The sequence below is a fragment of the Geotrypetes seraphini genome, chromosome 3 (assembly GCF_902459505.1).
Source record: "Geotrypetes seraphini chromosome 3, aGeoSer1.1, whole genome shotgun sequence".
NCBI classification, from domain to species: Eukaryota; Metazoa; Chordata; class Amphibia; order Gymnophiona; family Dermophiidae; genus Geotrypetes; species Geotrypetes seraphini.
In genome coordinates this window covers 225,074,124-225,089,923 of record NC_047086.1, presented here as the reverse complement: position 1 = coordinate 225,089,923, position 15,800 = coordinate 225,074,124, and the positions used below count along the sequence as shown (strand labels likewise).

The 15,800-nt window shown below is 43.5% G+C and overlaps 1 protein-coding gene across 2 annotated transcripts; it reads left to right on the top strand.

The window, feature by feature from the left end:
• Window positions 1-1,361: 1,361 nt before the first annotated feature.
• Window positions 1,362-8,689, top strand: LOC117356977 (myosin light polypeptide 6-like). Of its 2 annotated transcripts, XM_033937008.1 has the most exons (7): window positions 1,362-1,460; window positions 1,635-1,662; window positions 3,975-4,118; window positions 5,172-5,345; window positions 5,609-5,686; window positions 6,469-6,510; window positions 8,391-8,689. In XM_033937008.1, the coding sequence occupies exons 1-6, from the start codon at window positions 1,458-1,460 to the stop codon at window positions 6,495-6,497; spliced, it is 456 nt and encodes a 151-aa protein (XP_033792899.1). In that variant the 5' UTR covers window positions 1,362-1,457; the 3' UTR covers window positions 6,498-6,510; window positions 8,391-8,689. The 2 variants fall into 2 exon arrangements, with proteins under 2 accessions (XP_033792899.1, XP_033792898.1); XM_033937007.1 differs by lacking the exon at window positions 6,469-6,510 and having other exon boundaries at window positions 8,391-8,669.
• The last annotated feature ends 7,111 nt before the right edge of the window (window positions 8,690-15,800 follow it).

Below are 15,800 nucleotides of genomic sequence, written 5' to 3'. Positions count from 1 at the left end.
CCATCTACTGCTGCCCAAGTGGGTGGTACATTGTTAGTCTGACATCTCCACTGAAACCTGTCCGCCTTGGGAGGCCCTGCTGATAGTGAAACCACCAGTGACATAGCTTTCAGCTTCTCAGATGTGCACAAGCTCCAGTGGCACGTCAAGCCCTTGTACCAGGACTGGAAACCTCTTTACTACATTATAAGTTAAATGTATTTAATCCTCTTCAATACATTTAACTTATAACCCCCTCACCCTAAACACCAGAGAAACTCCTTAAGCTCCTACTTGTCATGTTGGCTGTTAATTAGATTGTAAGCTCTACTAAACAGGGAACGTCAAGTGTATCGATGTACCGCGCCGCTATATCTATCAACGCTATACCCTGTTTCCCCGACGATAAGGCAGGGCCATCAAATAAGACAGCCCCCCCTTTTTAGAAAAAAATGTAAAATAAGGCACCCCCCCGCAAATAAGCCACCCACCAATACCTGCGCTTACCCGAATCGGGTGGTACGGTGGGTGACTCCGTGTGGTCCCTCCGTCTACCGTATTTGCCTCCATGGCTGCGTGCCGCGCCTCGTCATGAAGTGAAGAGGAGGAAGTGACAGGACTGCAGCGCGCACACGTGACTCCGCGCAAGGAAACACAGGCAGCTTCCCTCATCCCTCCCTAACGGAGACTGCAGGAGTTTGTTCACGGCCAGAACATCCAAAAGTGAGACACGCAGACAGGTTTCTTTTGCTGTGAGCAATACCACTTACTGTATATAAAGCCTGTTTAAAATGCATACGGTATATAAACAATGGTTTCACATTGTCAAGTCCCCTCTGATGCTACACTACAGAATAATCTCTTTACTGTGTTTCCCTGATGGAGAACATTGGGGACATTAAATGGTACAATATATGGTATGATGGATAAAGCTGGCCATACACGGTACGATTTTTCGGCCGACCGATTCTTCAGCCGTCAAATAAGACAGCCCCCCCTTTTTAGAAAAAAATGTAAATAAGGCATCCCCCCGAAAATAAGCCCTAGAGCATATTTTGGCCTTCCAAAAAAAATAAGACAGTGTCTTACCATCGGGGAAACAGGGTAGAAATGTTAAACAGTGGTAGGAAAAACGGCCTCTATATCAACAACACGATGTGTCGTCTAGTTGAAAAAGAAATAACACAAATAGTTTGCCATGATCTGGATCTACCACAAGGCGGCCGCCTCGCCCTCTGTAAAGCGCACCCCCCAGCTGCCGCCAACGCAGGAAAAACCCCTCCCAACTTCTTCGGCGCACCCGGCCGCTCTTATATGGCCGGCGCCTGACGTCGGTACTCGTGATTGGCGCTTGGGAATGAGCCTGTCAATTGTGACGTCATAGAAGGTAGAAAGTATTCGCGTGCATAATAATTGTTACATTCCAGACGGGAAGCAGGAGAGAGCGTTTCGTCCGGTTCCAGATACCAGCAGCAGCCATGGTGTGGAGGCGATGGGCGAGGAGCCGGGTCAGGGAGGGCGGGCTAGAGGAGGACGTGGCGCGCTTGGGGGGGGGGGGGGGGTCCATGCAGGATCTGGAGGTTTGGGGGTGAGATCGGGTGGGGCTGCAGGGTGTGTCCGGGCTGCTCTCACTCGTTCTCTCTTCCTGTTCACAGTGCGACTTCTCGGAAGATCATATTGCTGGTAAGTGGCTGCAGAGCGCCGGGGCTGGGGCGCTGCCTCCCTCTTTCCCTTCTAACTCTGCCCTTTCTCTTTCTGTGCTCCGTTCTTCCTAGATCGATTTCTCCTTCCCCCGAGCAGATCACGGGTAAGTGCAGGAGGCGAGGGCCACCCGCCCTGCGGCGCTCGGCTGGCACCCTCCCCGGTAGCCTGCACGGTGCCTGGGGGAAGATCGGGGCCCTCTCTTCCTGTTCACCTTAGCGTTTATGGTTAGCGCCCGCCCTCAGGGTTTCGCTGCGTCATCATGGGTAGCCGGCGATAGTCGGGGTATGTCACGATGCTGCGCTGGGATGGTGCAGACGAACCTTTCTCCCCCCCCCTGGGGGGGGGGTGGCCATCTTGCTACCTTATAAGGGCACAGACAGGAGCAGGAGGGGCTCCAGCAGCTGATACTGGTCGCGATCCAGCAAGTAAACGGGGAGTTCTTTTGCTTCCAGTTTGGGATTAAACCCTTAGCCTGTTTCTCTCCCACGGCTTCCTGTGACGCTCTTACTTAGAAATTATGTATCCTAACTTTTTGTTCTCTCAGCTGTGATTTATTTTTTTTTTTTTGAGAGAGAGGAAAAGAAGTTGAGATTTTGGATATTAAGCAAATCGGTGCTAGTATGATTAGCCCTTCCCTACAGTCTCATTTGTATAGTTTCCCTGCCTATTTTGGGAGAGGGACAATGGGTAAGGAAGTCATATTAACAGGCGTGGGGAAAGGGGGACCAGTTAGCATTAATAATGCCAACATGGGGGCAGGGTAGAACACTGTCACTGCAAACTGTACAATTTCAGGGATGTCCAACCTTGGTCTTTGCTAGGTTGGGTTTTCAGGATTGAATATGCATGAGATCTATCTGCATACAATGGAGGTAGTGCATGCAAACAGATTTCATGCATATTGGGGAAATCCTGAAAACCCAACTACATTGTGGTTCTTGAGAAATGGAAGTTGGATACCCATATATTACTTTGATATATTAAATACTCTGGACAAATATTTGTAAGACACACATTTCGCGTAAGCGTCTTGCTGGTTTGGACCACTGATCCATCCAGCTCGCCATCCTGCCTCTTGTGGCCAGTCTAATAAAAGGTGCCATTTTACTTGTACAAAATGTAAGAGGTCTCTTAGACTTAAGGGTAAGGACACCCTTAATCTGAGGCTTCAGGAATTTAAATGAGGATCCTGGGAATGGGAACAGTGAGAATGAAGTCTCCACAGTAGTGGCAGTGTTAGGGTTAAACTTAAAATATTTAACAAGTTCTGTCAGGTGGCCTCTGGCGGTAAATCAATACCATGAGTATAAGCTGATCCATTACTCTGGCATCTTGTGTTGCTGATAACTTGTAAATGATTGGTGATTACAGACTCTTTTCAGACTGAAACCTGACTAGACAATTGTGATAGGAGGTAGGTACCAGTGAGGTATTAATGAGGAGCCTTTTGTGTGTTTTGCCATCTCTGCATGCTGGAAGCCTGTGACACCCTTTATTTGTGGTACAGAAGCCGATGAGGCCTCTTCACCAGTATCTCCAAAATCAAAATGTCTTCAGTTAGAGCAGGGTTAAATTTGATACTTTGTAAGCTAGCACTGGAGAGTGGCTGCTCTAGAAATTGGGATGGAGAAATTCCTGTTTGTATGGCTTTTTTGTGTGTATTCCTTCAGAATGTGGTGGCCAAGGTATGCGCCTAGAGTAGACTAAAGGAAGCTGGAAACTTTTTTTGGGTTGAGTATCAGTATCTTGATGTTGTAGTTACACAGTTCTAGGACAAACAGCACAGTAAAAGTTGGTATGTGGCTTTCCCTACAGAATTTTTTTTTTCCATTTCTTTATTCCTTTTTTCATCTTCCATCAAGTATACAATATTACAACAATTAATTCATACACATCACTTGAGATTCTTTCTTTTATCATCTGAAGTACATAAATTATCCCCCTCCCCCACACACCCTATTCACAGATATTATAATCAAATTAATATATATGCTATATTCATAAATATTGATTAAATCTATATTATAACTATAAACCCTCCCTCCCATAATTATATTATACTTTCAATGTAGAAAAGGCGTCTAATCATTACAATAAGTTTTAAGATTCCCTACAGAATTAAAAATTGGCATGTGTTTGACTTTGGATTGGATCTAACTTGGTAATGCATTGTGTCAAGCTGACCCAAGCTCTGAAGAATGCCGACATCGCTTATACCCCTTTATGCTTGAGAGAGGTCTGCTGTGAGCATGTTTCCTGCTACACTCTGATTTTAATCTTTCTCTCCTCAGAAATCAAGGAGGCTTTTTACCTTTGTGACCGAACAGGAGATGGCAAAATCAGTTATGGCCAGTGCGGTGATGTGATGAGGGCTCTCGGTCAGAACCCTACCAATGCTGAAGTTATGAAGGTTCTGGGCAACCCGAAGCCTGAAGGTGAGCGAACACCCCTCTCCAAGCATAGAACATAGGCCCTGAACTTCCATGTCTGTCCTCAGTGTTGTAAAGACAACTTTTTTTGGTTGATTTCTGCTACTTGGAACATTTTCCTATTAAAACTCGGTGTGGGTTTCCATTTTGGTGCTAGAGGACTCTCTAGTTTGGGCTGCAAAAATTCTGGGTGCAGTTCTCGGTCACTTTGAAAGAAGGGGCATAGCAGCAGGAAGTTGTACTACTGTATGACACTAATTCTAAGGATGGGGTGGAGCTTGGGGCAGGTTTGTCCGTTTGCACCATATGTTGTGTAGAATGGTGGAACTTCCACTTGTGTAATAACAATTCAAAATGCATTCATTTTTCATTCTTCTGTTAACAAGGATATGAACATTTTGCAAGGTATTGGATGCACCTCTCAAAGGATGTACACAGCCCCAAAATGATAGGGTGTTTGGCCATCTTTGAACATTCCTCCTTGTCCCTCCCCCCCACCCCATTTCACTTAGTTTGTTCATCTGTCTGAAGTATGAAATCTCAACCTATTCCTTAGGTCACACCCAGCTAGTCGGATTTTCAGGGTACCATTACACACAATGAATTTGCATTAGATACTGCATGCAAATTTAAATGTATCTCCATTTTGTGCAAATCTCTCTCGTACATATTCACTGGGCATATCCTGACAACCCATGGTCTAAAGACTCTTCAAATTACACTTGTTTTGTTTAACTCCATTGAGTTTCAGCAAAGTGGTAAATCCATAATGGTTGCCCTTTTGTTTTAGAGTAATGTAAGTAGCTTTTTGGGGGGAGGGGGAGAAATAGCAGTTCTGAGCAGCTGGTTTAGTCAGATATAGGGAAGGAATGTTTTTCCAGTGCACTTAAGTATTGGTGACTTCTGCCCATCTCCTAGCACCTTTTTCCTGTTTGACAGGAAGGTTGCCTGCTCAGTAATTCCTGAAAGTAGTCAGGTGGGGGTGCACCTACAGGTCAGAAGTCCTGGCTGTGTTTGGGGGGTCCCTGTGCTCTAATCATGCCATTTTTTTGTCTTCAGAATTGAACACAAAGATGTTGGACTTTGAACGTTTCCTGCCCATGCTGCAAACTATTGCCAAGAACAAGGAGCAGGGCACTATGGAGGACTATGTGGAAGGGCTGCGGGTCTTTGACAAGGAGGCGAACGGAACGGTGACAGGAGCTGAGCTCCGCCATGTCCTTTGTACTCTGGGTAAGTTACAGGTACTGCTTTAGAGAAAAAAATAGCAGGATCTTACGAAGGATCTTGTTTAGGCATGAGGAGATGTATGGGCTGGGAACTCTAAATCGCATAGGGTTACGATTTTGAAATTTTTTCTGGTGGTGACCTGGATTTTAGCTTGCACACTCTTCAGGTGATATGTGCTTCTGGAGATTGGGGGCAGCTTTGGGTAGTTTAGTAGATTTGGCTCAGACCTATGGGGGTACTCTTGACCCTGTAACATTTTTTTGCAGGTGAAAAGATGGCAGATGATGAAGTGGAGATGCTTTTGGCTGGACATGAAGATTCCAATGGCTGTATCAATTATGAAGGTGAGAGGAGAGTGGCGCATGAGCTGTCTTGTGGAGGAGACGGAACAGTTCCCTTTTTATTTTAACCTGTTAGGTGTTCTGAGGGTTAAGTAATTGCTGTTATGTGGTTTGGTTTCTTCATGCTTTACATTTAGTTGGGGTGGGGAGAGGGTTGAGTGTTTGACCAAACATATTGGTTTATAGCAATGGTCTCAAACTCACGGCTTGCCAGGTACTATTTTGAAGCTCTCGGTATCTTTATCATAATCACAAAAGTAAAATAAAACAGTTTCTTGATCATATGTCTCTAGCTATAAATGACAATATTATCAGTAAGACTTAGCCAAAAGGAAAGATTTATAAACTATAAAGAGTTTTACCGCATGCAAAATTGTCATTTCTTTAATAAGACATTAACTATTTTTTTCTGAGGCCCTCCAAGTACCTATAAATCCAAATTGTGGCCCTGCAAAGGGTTTGAGTTTGAGACCACTGGTTTATAGTAAAGCAAATGACATGTTAAAGGGCTAGGCATAATTTGTTTTATAGGTGACCTCTAAACAAATCCCTGACACTCTTGTGCAGTGTGAGTGCTTGTTTAAAAGATGTGATGCTGTCCTTGAAACCTAAGCTTTTCCCTGACTGGGATCTGAGAAGGCTGCAGAGGCATATGGGCTAGCAGTGACCACTGGGCTTGCCCAGCTTTTGTTCTGCCTGATTTATCATCTGCAGGGCTGGTGTGATTATGCTGTATGATTTTTACAGTTTGAGGATTGATTAGTTGTCTTTCTTTCCTTCTGCAGCATTTGTCAGGCACATCATGTCTGCGTGAGAGGCTCCTCGGGGTAGGCCTCAGCAATTTGCTGCTGTGTTCTTAAAATTTTAGATTTTTTAAAATATTCTTTCCCTTTTTTCATTAAATCTCATCAGCATGCCTCTGCATGGAGCTGACTTTAAATCTGTATATAATTTTCCATATATATATATATATATCACTTTTGCATATATATATATATAATACAGTAGATTAACAGATTCTAGCCTGAAATGAGGCTGCTCTGACCTGTCTTAATTCTAACCAGAGGCAAACTTTAGCTTGATAACCCCCCAGTCTAACTGGTCCATTTGATGATTGGGCCTAAGCTACTGTTCATCTTTCAGACTGCTGGCATTTTAATAAAAGCTGGCTTTGATTTGAGCATGTCAAGTAGTTCAGTTAGTGCCCCTTCTATATCCCCTCCCCCCCCAAAATGAAAAAGTAGGGAATGCCTGGCCCCCCCTTTCCCTGCTGATTATGATCAGGGTGGCTGCTGCCTGACTTCTCGCCTGACTTCTTCCTTCCCCCCCCTTTACTGTACTGTAATTGAACTCCAGAACAAGAGAGCAGATTTGTGTACTATATAGTGCCCGCTCAGTATTTGTGGCAAGGGGAGGAGAGGCTCTTAGAGTAAGAATGATGCTGATAGCAAATACTGTTCTATCTCTTCTTACAGCTGTGTATTACCGTATATACTTGAATTTAAACCGGGATTTTGGGGCCAAATGGGGATCCCAGTTTATATTCAGATCATCCCCCCCCCAATGACCACCTGAAACTCTCCTGGACTTCCTGCAGGCCTGCCTTAGGCTGGGTCAGGAGGGATCCTTCCTGTCTCCTGCCCCGGCCAACACTAAAATTACCACCCTCCCTCCTGTATTTGTTCCCTGGTGGGCCAGCGTGTATCCTGCGCTGAAATGTTGAAGAGTGTAAAGGTAGTAGCCAGTGGCGCACCCGGGCCGGCATGCAGGAGCAAGCTTTTTCGTGTGCAGGGCCGGCCGGGCTCGCCGCTGGCTACTACCTTTGTAGTCTTCAGGATTTCAGCACGGGATACACGCTGGACCACCAGGGAAACAAGTACAGGAGGGAGGGTGGTAATCATTAGTGTCGGCAGGAGACGGGAGGGATCCCTCCTGTCCTGGCCTACCACTAGGTGGTTTAAGTTAAGGGGAAGGGTTAATCTGCTGGCTGGGTTAGAGGGCAGAGGGGAGTACGGGACAATCAAGCCATTGTGACATCATTGAGGTTGGCTCTTTTTAGGGGAAAGAGGGTACAGGAACAGTGGGACAGTGTTCAGCGCCTGGCAGGGAGGTGGGGGCTTGGTTCACAGCCTGGTAGGGAATGGGACTGAGGGCAGGGAAGGAAGGGGGCTGGGTGCAGAACGTGGCAGGGAGGGGGGCTGAGTGCAGAACCTGGCAGGGCAGAACACTTGAATATTAAGTCGCCTGACTTATATTTGAGTCAACCATTTTTCCTCCTTTTGGGGGGGGAAATTGGGGGTCTCGACTTATATTCGGATCAACTTATATTTGAGTATATACAGTACTTTCTCTACTGCTTTCCCTGTAGGCTTAGGTGGGGATTGAATGAATTTAGATTTAATTACTTGTTTTTCCAAATCAGAGCTGAAGGTGAGTTAAACTGTACTTAAATGTGTAAGCCTCTGAAATGCCTCAGATGAGACAGAAGTGACTTGCTCCTTGGGCATCTACAAAGCTTGACTTGTGGCTTTTCTGATTTCTGACCTGTTCAGGCAGTAGGTGGCCACTCTACTATGTGTTTCCTGTATTTAGGGTAGCTTTATTATGGAAGAACTCGGTAATTAGTCTGTACTATGAGCCCTTTTTCTCTTGCTTGTGCCAGCAGTTCAGGTTGCATAAACTGATATGTCCTTTGTTTCTTCCCTAGAGCTGGTCCGAATAGTGATGAGTGCTTGATGCGTCTGAGGATGACCATTTCCAGCTTCATTCTGTTCTATTTTAAAATACATTTGTTAGCTTGCACCTCTCTGTATGTACACGCGCACCCCCCCCCCCCCCCTCTGGCACATGGAAAGAGCTCTGTGCCTTTATTGGTGGCAGGACTTGTAATTTCAAACCAGTGAATAACCTTCTGTAGGTTGTGTCCTGAATAAGATGCAATACAGCAAAAAAAAAAAAAAAAAAATAACTTATTTTCTGTAATAAAGCATTTGTTTTTAAAATGCTCTGCTTGGAGGTTCATCCATTCTGTCTGACTTCTAGAGGAACCTTTACATATACTTCTATACTACCATCAGGCCTAGCTGTTCTTTCCAGGCCTTTTAGTACACAAGTCTGTGGTTCTTCATGCTCTTATCACCATTAAAACGTTTTAGAGTAGCTATTCTTTATGTACAGGGGAAAAGCTCTGATAAACAGCTGCTGGCTGGGTCTTGTAAAGCTGTTACTGAACTATAATTTTCTGTTTAACACTGGTCAACAACAAAAAAAGTTTTTCTTTGCTACAGCGAACTTGAGTGTTCTTAGTTAATTTAATGATGAAAAGTGATGTCACCATGTTCAGAAATGTTTGAGACACTTGCTTTTACGCTTGTACTGTACATTTGTCTCTCTTTGCAAGGACCAACAATAGTCTCCCATCATACTGGCATTGAACTTTCCCTGATACTGCCTTCTATCACCTTGAAAAAATCTTGCCCCATGCTCGTCACTGACATCACCAAGATTGGGTAGGAAGAAGTGTATTTTAAGTGACATTCTGACACCCATTAGCTGATGCTGTCGGCATGTTCTCCACAAGCTCAGCATAAGCATAATTCTCTGATCTGTGATTGCTAAGAAAATTCTGAACTACCAGCACAAATGCTTGCCATGCTGCTGATTCAGCTGGGTTTAGCTTCTGTTTAAATGCATCATCGAGGATCAGTTCACAGATTTCGGGTCCAACAAAACCACCATCTTTGATTTTGGCTTTACTTTTCTCAAAACCAAACATATTTGTTAGGTGCTGAAACATATCACCATTTCTGGCCAGCACTTTGACAAAATTTTTCAGCAGACTCAAGTTTTAGGTGAAGTGTTGGAAGATAGTACATCGTGAGAAAATCTAACAGCAGGTGCTTCATATTGGATCTGCCAGATACGGATTCATCTCGGTTTGGCCATTGTTTCTGCCTGTAGTGGCATCATCATGATTGTTCTAAAGACACAAGAAGCACATGTTTTTGGTGTACCTCAAGTTACAGATCCAGAAAGAGTGACACAACTTTGAGATCAACACAGAGGTTCCACTGGTGATCTACATACTGTGTGAGTTTTAAAAGTCTCTCCATTGACTCGCATGTTTCCTTCAAACCAACTCCCTGAGCAACAGGAACAGATGGCTTCTGGTTTCCATTACATAAAAGTACCACTAAGGCTTTGCTGGAATCGATGAATAGTCTCCATTTGTCAGAAACATGTTAATTTCACAGCTCACACGAGACCATTAATATCAGTACAGAACCACATGTTTCCTTTCATTTGGTAAAAGGAAGCCAGGATGATGTGACTATCACAGAAAAAAAAATATTTTGGTATTCTGCCTTAAGATTCCATTGCTTCAGCCTTGAACCCAACAATTCTGCTTTCTCCTTTGACAGTGACGAGTCTAAGTTTCTAACCAGATCATTAAGATATTGAGTTAGCAGGTGAGGTGGTTTTTCATCCACTTCAGGTTCATACAACTCCAGCACAGCAGCAGAAGCACATTCTTCATCTGAACGTTTGGCACATTGTGCTGCAGGTGTGGAAGGAGGAATTGGAACTGGATTCTCTGAGTCATGAGGAATGGGTTTAATTGCTGACAGGCAATCAAGGTACACAATTTTTTGATTTATTCCTCTTTGTGAATCCAGCAATTTTTGTCATGCAAAAATAACAGTCCGAATGATGATTTGGTGGTTCATACCAAGGGTACAGCAAAAAGCATCTTCTTCTGTTTCCCATTCAGCCACTGTGTTAATACAGAATAGCAGACAGTGCAGCACACATGAGGTGCCCACGCTTTATCTTGCGTGCCAACTTTACAGCCAAAATAATGCTTGTATGCACTTTGAAGTCTGCTGGACAGAGTCTTTCGCTGATCTTGTGCAGTAAATTGTTCGCAGACATTATCAGGATGGTTAACACAACCTCATCTGTTCATAACAATTATTATATTATAAAAATTCACAGGCAAGAAAAGCAGCACAATCACTTTTTAGTATAACCTTTCAAATTACTAGTATATGTGATCAATGAGCTGTCCTAAAATGCAATATTGTTACAGAAATAGTAAAATACCAACCCTTCGCGGTAGCATTATTGACAAAAATGATATAAACACAAACTGATGCATAACTTAAACAGGATGTGATAGATGAAAACTGTTTTCAGGTTTAGAGTCAAAATGTGGCCCTTGTTAAGGTATAGGTGGCAGAACTCCAGTAGCAAAATGCTTATTGACCAGTGTTTACATGCTCCAGTAAGCCTTGCAGTTCTGTGCAGATAACAATAGCAGAAGCCTGGTCCCTAGTGCTGCCTGAGTTCCGATTCGAATCAATTCACTTTGGGTGAATCGATTTGCATTTTAAAAAAATTGGCCTCCTGATTCGGTGACTACCCCTGCCCCTTAGGGACTCTCCACTCTCCCCTATTGGTTATTCAAAGGGTCAATCAGCCAATACCAGGCCTGAGAATGGGATAGACCTGCCTTCTGTAAAAGGGGAGGGGGGTCAGGTTCATAATGGAATTTCAAGAAGCCTGGGAATCGCAGCAGCAGCGACCTCCCTGGTTACTGTCCCAAAAGTCATGTGGTAAAGACCAGTTTCTGTGGTGTTCCTGATGCCCTGGCTGGGTTTAGCTGCTGCCATTAGCCACCAAGAGTTGCTCTCCTATGGATCTGCTTCTGTAGGAAGGTGATGATGAGACTGCAGTAGTGAAGTTGAAACAGCCTTTATATTTCTATGAAGCCCACTTTATTGACCTTTTATGTAAGTGATTATCCTTCGAGCCTTAAGCTCCCAAAATGCACCTTTTCTCTTCTGCCCTGTCCTGGCTGCAGTTTAATCTGTGAGGTGCAGGACATCTATGGGTTCTCTTATTAAATAAATTTACGGTACCATAAGAAAATGTATCTAAAAGTGAAGCAAAATTGGTGCTGGGCTAAGGAAGTGGCAGTACATAGCGAGTTTGCCTGTAAAAATGTAGTCAGATTGGGATATTGAATTTATCCCATATACTGTTAGGATTCTTTTTTTCATTTTTGGCTTCTAAATTGCCACATAAAAACTTTTAACAGTCGAGATGATAATTTAACATTTTTGTACATTTTTCATGGCTCAGTGTTGTATTGAAGCTTCTTGGAAGCCTTCGTTATGCTGTTTCTGGTAAAGGAAATAAATGACATCTTGTGTGTGGCAGGCAAGGGTAGCCTGACTTTTCTGTGTAATTTGGTTTTGTTTTGTTTTTTTGGTGAGATCATCTCTGGCTTCAGTGTGATTGCTTTCAGCCTGACTCTCAGGAGCTGCTCATACCGCCGGCACCTCACTGAAGAGGACTCCTGTGTTCTTTTATATTCCATTTATCAGAGAAAAAGCTCTATACAAGGCTCCTGCAATCATAGGGGGAGCAGAAACATGCAGAGGGAAGAGCAAAGCTCAAGCTATCAGCTGCATACGTCTAGATGTGCAGGCTTTCTTTTCTCTCTCACCTCTAACAGCTTTTAAGTTTGTGTTGTCAGTAAAGCCTATATTATGTAAAGTGGAAGGAATCGGGCCTTCAGGGGGAGGGGGGTCAAAGAAACGTGCATATACCGGACTGGGGGGGGAAGGAATAATGGGTCTAAAAACAGAGGAGAGGGAGAGAGATGGTGGACAATGGGATTTAGGGAGGGAAGCTGGACACTAGAGATGGGGTGGGGTGGAGGGGAGGGGATAGGGTGGGATGGGGGATAGAAATACTGGATAGGAGGGTAGGTGGTAAGAGAAAGGGAGAACTTGTAGATCCTGGGGTGGTGGGGAAGGAGGGAGAGATATTGGATGAAAGGGTTGTTGAGAAAAGGAGAGATGCTGGATCTGGGGATGGTGGGGTCCATCGCTGCAGGGATGGCGATGAAAAGAAAGGAAAGATGCCAGACCTCCGGGGAGGGAAGGGAAACAGAAGGGGAGGAAAGAGATGGAAGATGGATGGTTAGCACCGAAGAAAGAAGGAGACCCTGGCAAGTGAGTACTCTTATCAGAAGACAACCAGAGCCTGGAATCAACATGATTTGAATAATGACCAGACAAAAGGTAGAAAAAATAATTTTATTTTCTGTTTTGTGATTGCAATAAGTCAGATTTGAAATGTGTATCCTGCCAAAGCTGATGTTAGACCACAAACGTGAGCTAGGATTTAATAGAGAGAGGAAAAATCTTTGTTTATTTTGTTTCCACCACAGCGCCAGTGTAGGTAGGAGAGGGCAAAGGGGGTGAAGAGGCTATAAAATATACCCACCAGGTTGTTTGAAAAAACACCCAATTGGGCAGGAAAATCGAATTGAAAATTCGATTCAATAGGCTGATTTGAATTGAATTTTTTTTCCCTGAATCAGGCAACACTACTGGTCACAATGAACAATCACAAGTAATGTAACTTATAATACAATATTACTTCAAAAATTATTCTAATTTAAAAATGTAATCTGGCTCCTAAATCCTTATACTCTCTAGCCTGTCATAAATATCATAGGTAGTTCTCTGCTTGGTTTTGCAATCTGGAAAGAAAATAATTTCTCCACTTGTCTCTTCTTACCCCTTCATAAAGAGAAGGCAAATTAATTCATGTTTGTAGAAACTACAAAAATAAGATGTTTAGTGAAATAAAGTGGAGTAATTACTTTATCTAGTAAGCCTAAAAAATTGTAAAAAAATTCTTGCTGTATTCTGAATAAACATTTGTCCTCAAAATCATACCTTCATCCACCCCCCCATCTGTTGAGCTGGTAACTTATACTAGCATGGGGCAGTGGCGAGAGGGAAGCATTGACCAGGTATATTTTGAAATGCAGCCATTTATTTGGGGCTTGAGGTGTGTGTGTTTGGGGGGGGGGGAAATTGAGATCTGAGTTAGAACTCTTGTCTAACAGCACTATCAACCAGAAAAAAAAACAGTTATTTGGCATCCACCAATTTCCATGGGTGCAAGATCACAGATTTACTGTACTTTAGTGACAACAGCATTGAAATCTTTTAGACTGAAGAAAAATATCACGTGTGCCATCTTTTTGCAGGTATGAGTTACTTGTCATAGAAAAAAAATAACAACTACAGACCATAGTCATTCTCAGTCTTCAAAGGTCACCACGAGGTCAAGGTTTAAGGCTAGCCCCTCATGCATATGCATGAGATATTTTCTCACAGTGGAGATACTATGTATGCAGATCTTGCTTGTGCATATGCATGAAGGAATAGCCTGAAACCCTGACCTGTTGGTGGCCCTTGTCTGAAAGTATCAACCCATAGATTTAAAATTATGGTTTAATTTGATATACCAACTTATCTTTAATAATAACAAAGCAGTGTACAATAAAAATTCTTAAACTAGAAATCAGTGGCATATGTGATACCCAGGCCCATCATTTTCTAACACCTCCCCCACCCCCACTATATGAAAAACATGATTCCTGCTAATTCACTTGAAACAAAAGGTCCTCTGGTTTTGGTAGACAAAGAGGCTCCTCCATCAGTAGCCAAATGAGATCTCTGTTCCACAGCCTCTGAGGCCAATTTGGTGCCATCAGCACCTCCGGACCTCCATGATGCTCTGTTTTCTGACTTATTCTGCCTATCAGAGGCCACAGAAGAAACATGTAAAGAAGCCCAGTCAAGGGTCACAGCTGCAAAAGGGCATTGAGACCTTCCATGAGGCAATCTCTTCTCCTGCTAAAGAAATGAGGGACCTTGGTATTGCACGCCTGTCCACAATCAGATTGAAAGCTGATGGGCTCAAGCTCCACTCCCCTGGATTCCTGTTAATTCACTTGCACATTTTCCATTCCCGCTATATGCATGGTAGATAGGTCTGTCAGCAATGTCTCCATCCAGTCAAAAAAAAAAAGTGTTGCCTCAAGCCACCGGAAGACTTCTTTCCTTCTTGACAGTTCACATAGACTACTGCCGTAGCATTGTCCAACAGGACCTGCATTTCCTTGCCCCTGACAACGTCCTGAAATGAAACCAATGCCAACTGAATTGCTCTGGTCTCCAACACAACTGACCTTCTGGCACAATGAGCTTCTCAGTCCAGGAGACTGGCATTTGTCATTAAGTCCTGTTAACAGAGAGACAGCCAAACTCATTCTTTCCCCCCCCTCCCCCGCAACAGATGGGCCTCTACCAGCCACCATTGCAGGTTGCAAATAGCCAGTCTTGGGATGGGAAGCCAAGCCCCTAAATCCCAGGACTTTGACGACCACTGAGACAACAAAGCCATCTGAAGAGGATGCAAGTATCAAGTTTATTTAGGCTTGATATACCGCTTTAATTTCCCAAGCAGTTTACATTGTACAAAATTTAAAATATAAGTAACAGGGTAATAAAGACAAACTACAAGATATTACTGACAAGACATGCTACAAAAGGGAAATGGGTGGGATACATTGCATAAAAAAAGGGGAGTGGCAAGAATGAAAGGAAAGATTTTGGCCACTGTTTTCAAGACAAGGTTCATTCTCTTTGCTCAAATATAGATGCACATGTGCTATTACCTAAACCCATAGAAGACACCGAAAAAGAAGCACTATTGGTATCCCTCTTGACAGATTTTCAACCCTGCTCATTAACTAAAATAGAGAAATTTATCACCCAGGTTAAACTTTATTCTAAACTGACAGACTTCGTTCCAGTTTCTTGGGTAAGGATGCAACACCTTGAGGCTTTACGCTTATTGTTTTCTATGGTGAATAATAGAAGGAATTATACTCATAAACTGGAAGTGTGTGATTTTGCCTAAAAAACACCAGTTAAAAAAAACGCAGGAAAACATGAAAAATGGCGATTTTGGGATTTTACAGGTGGAGTGGACCAGGGCATGCAGGGAAACCCCCCAAAATCGGCAAACTCTGTGACTCACAGACACCACAGAAACATGTGCTGCAATGCATTTCAATGGCAGCCAGCAATAAACAGTACAAACATAGGGAGATCAGTACCTCATGAGCTGATTAAAGTGGATTTTTCAGGTCTTCTGACTGCCTTACCATTCCTGTCACCTCAGATCACGACCCCAGGACCCCTCAGGGAAATCAGGGAAGACACGCAGCGCGATTCTGATCCCG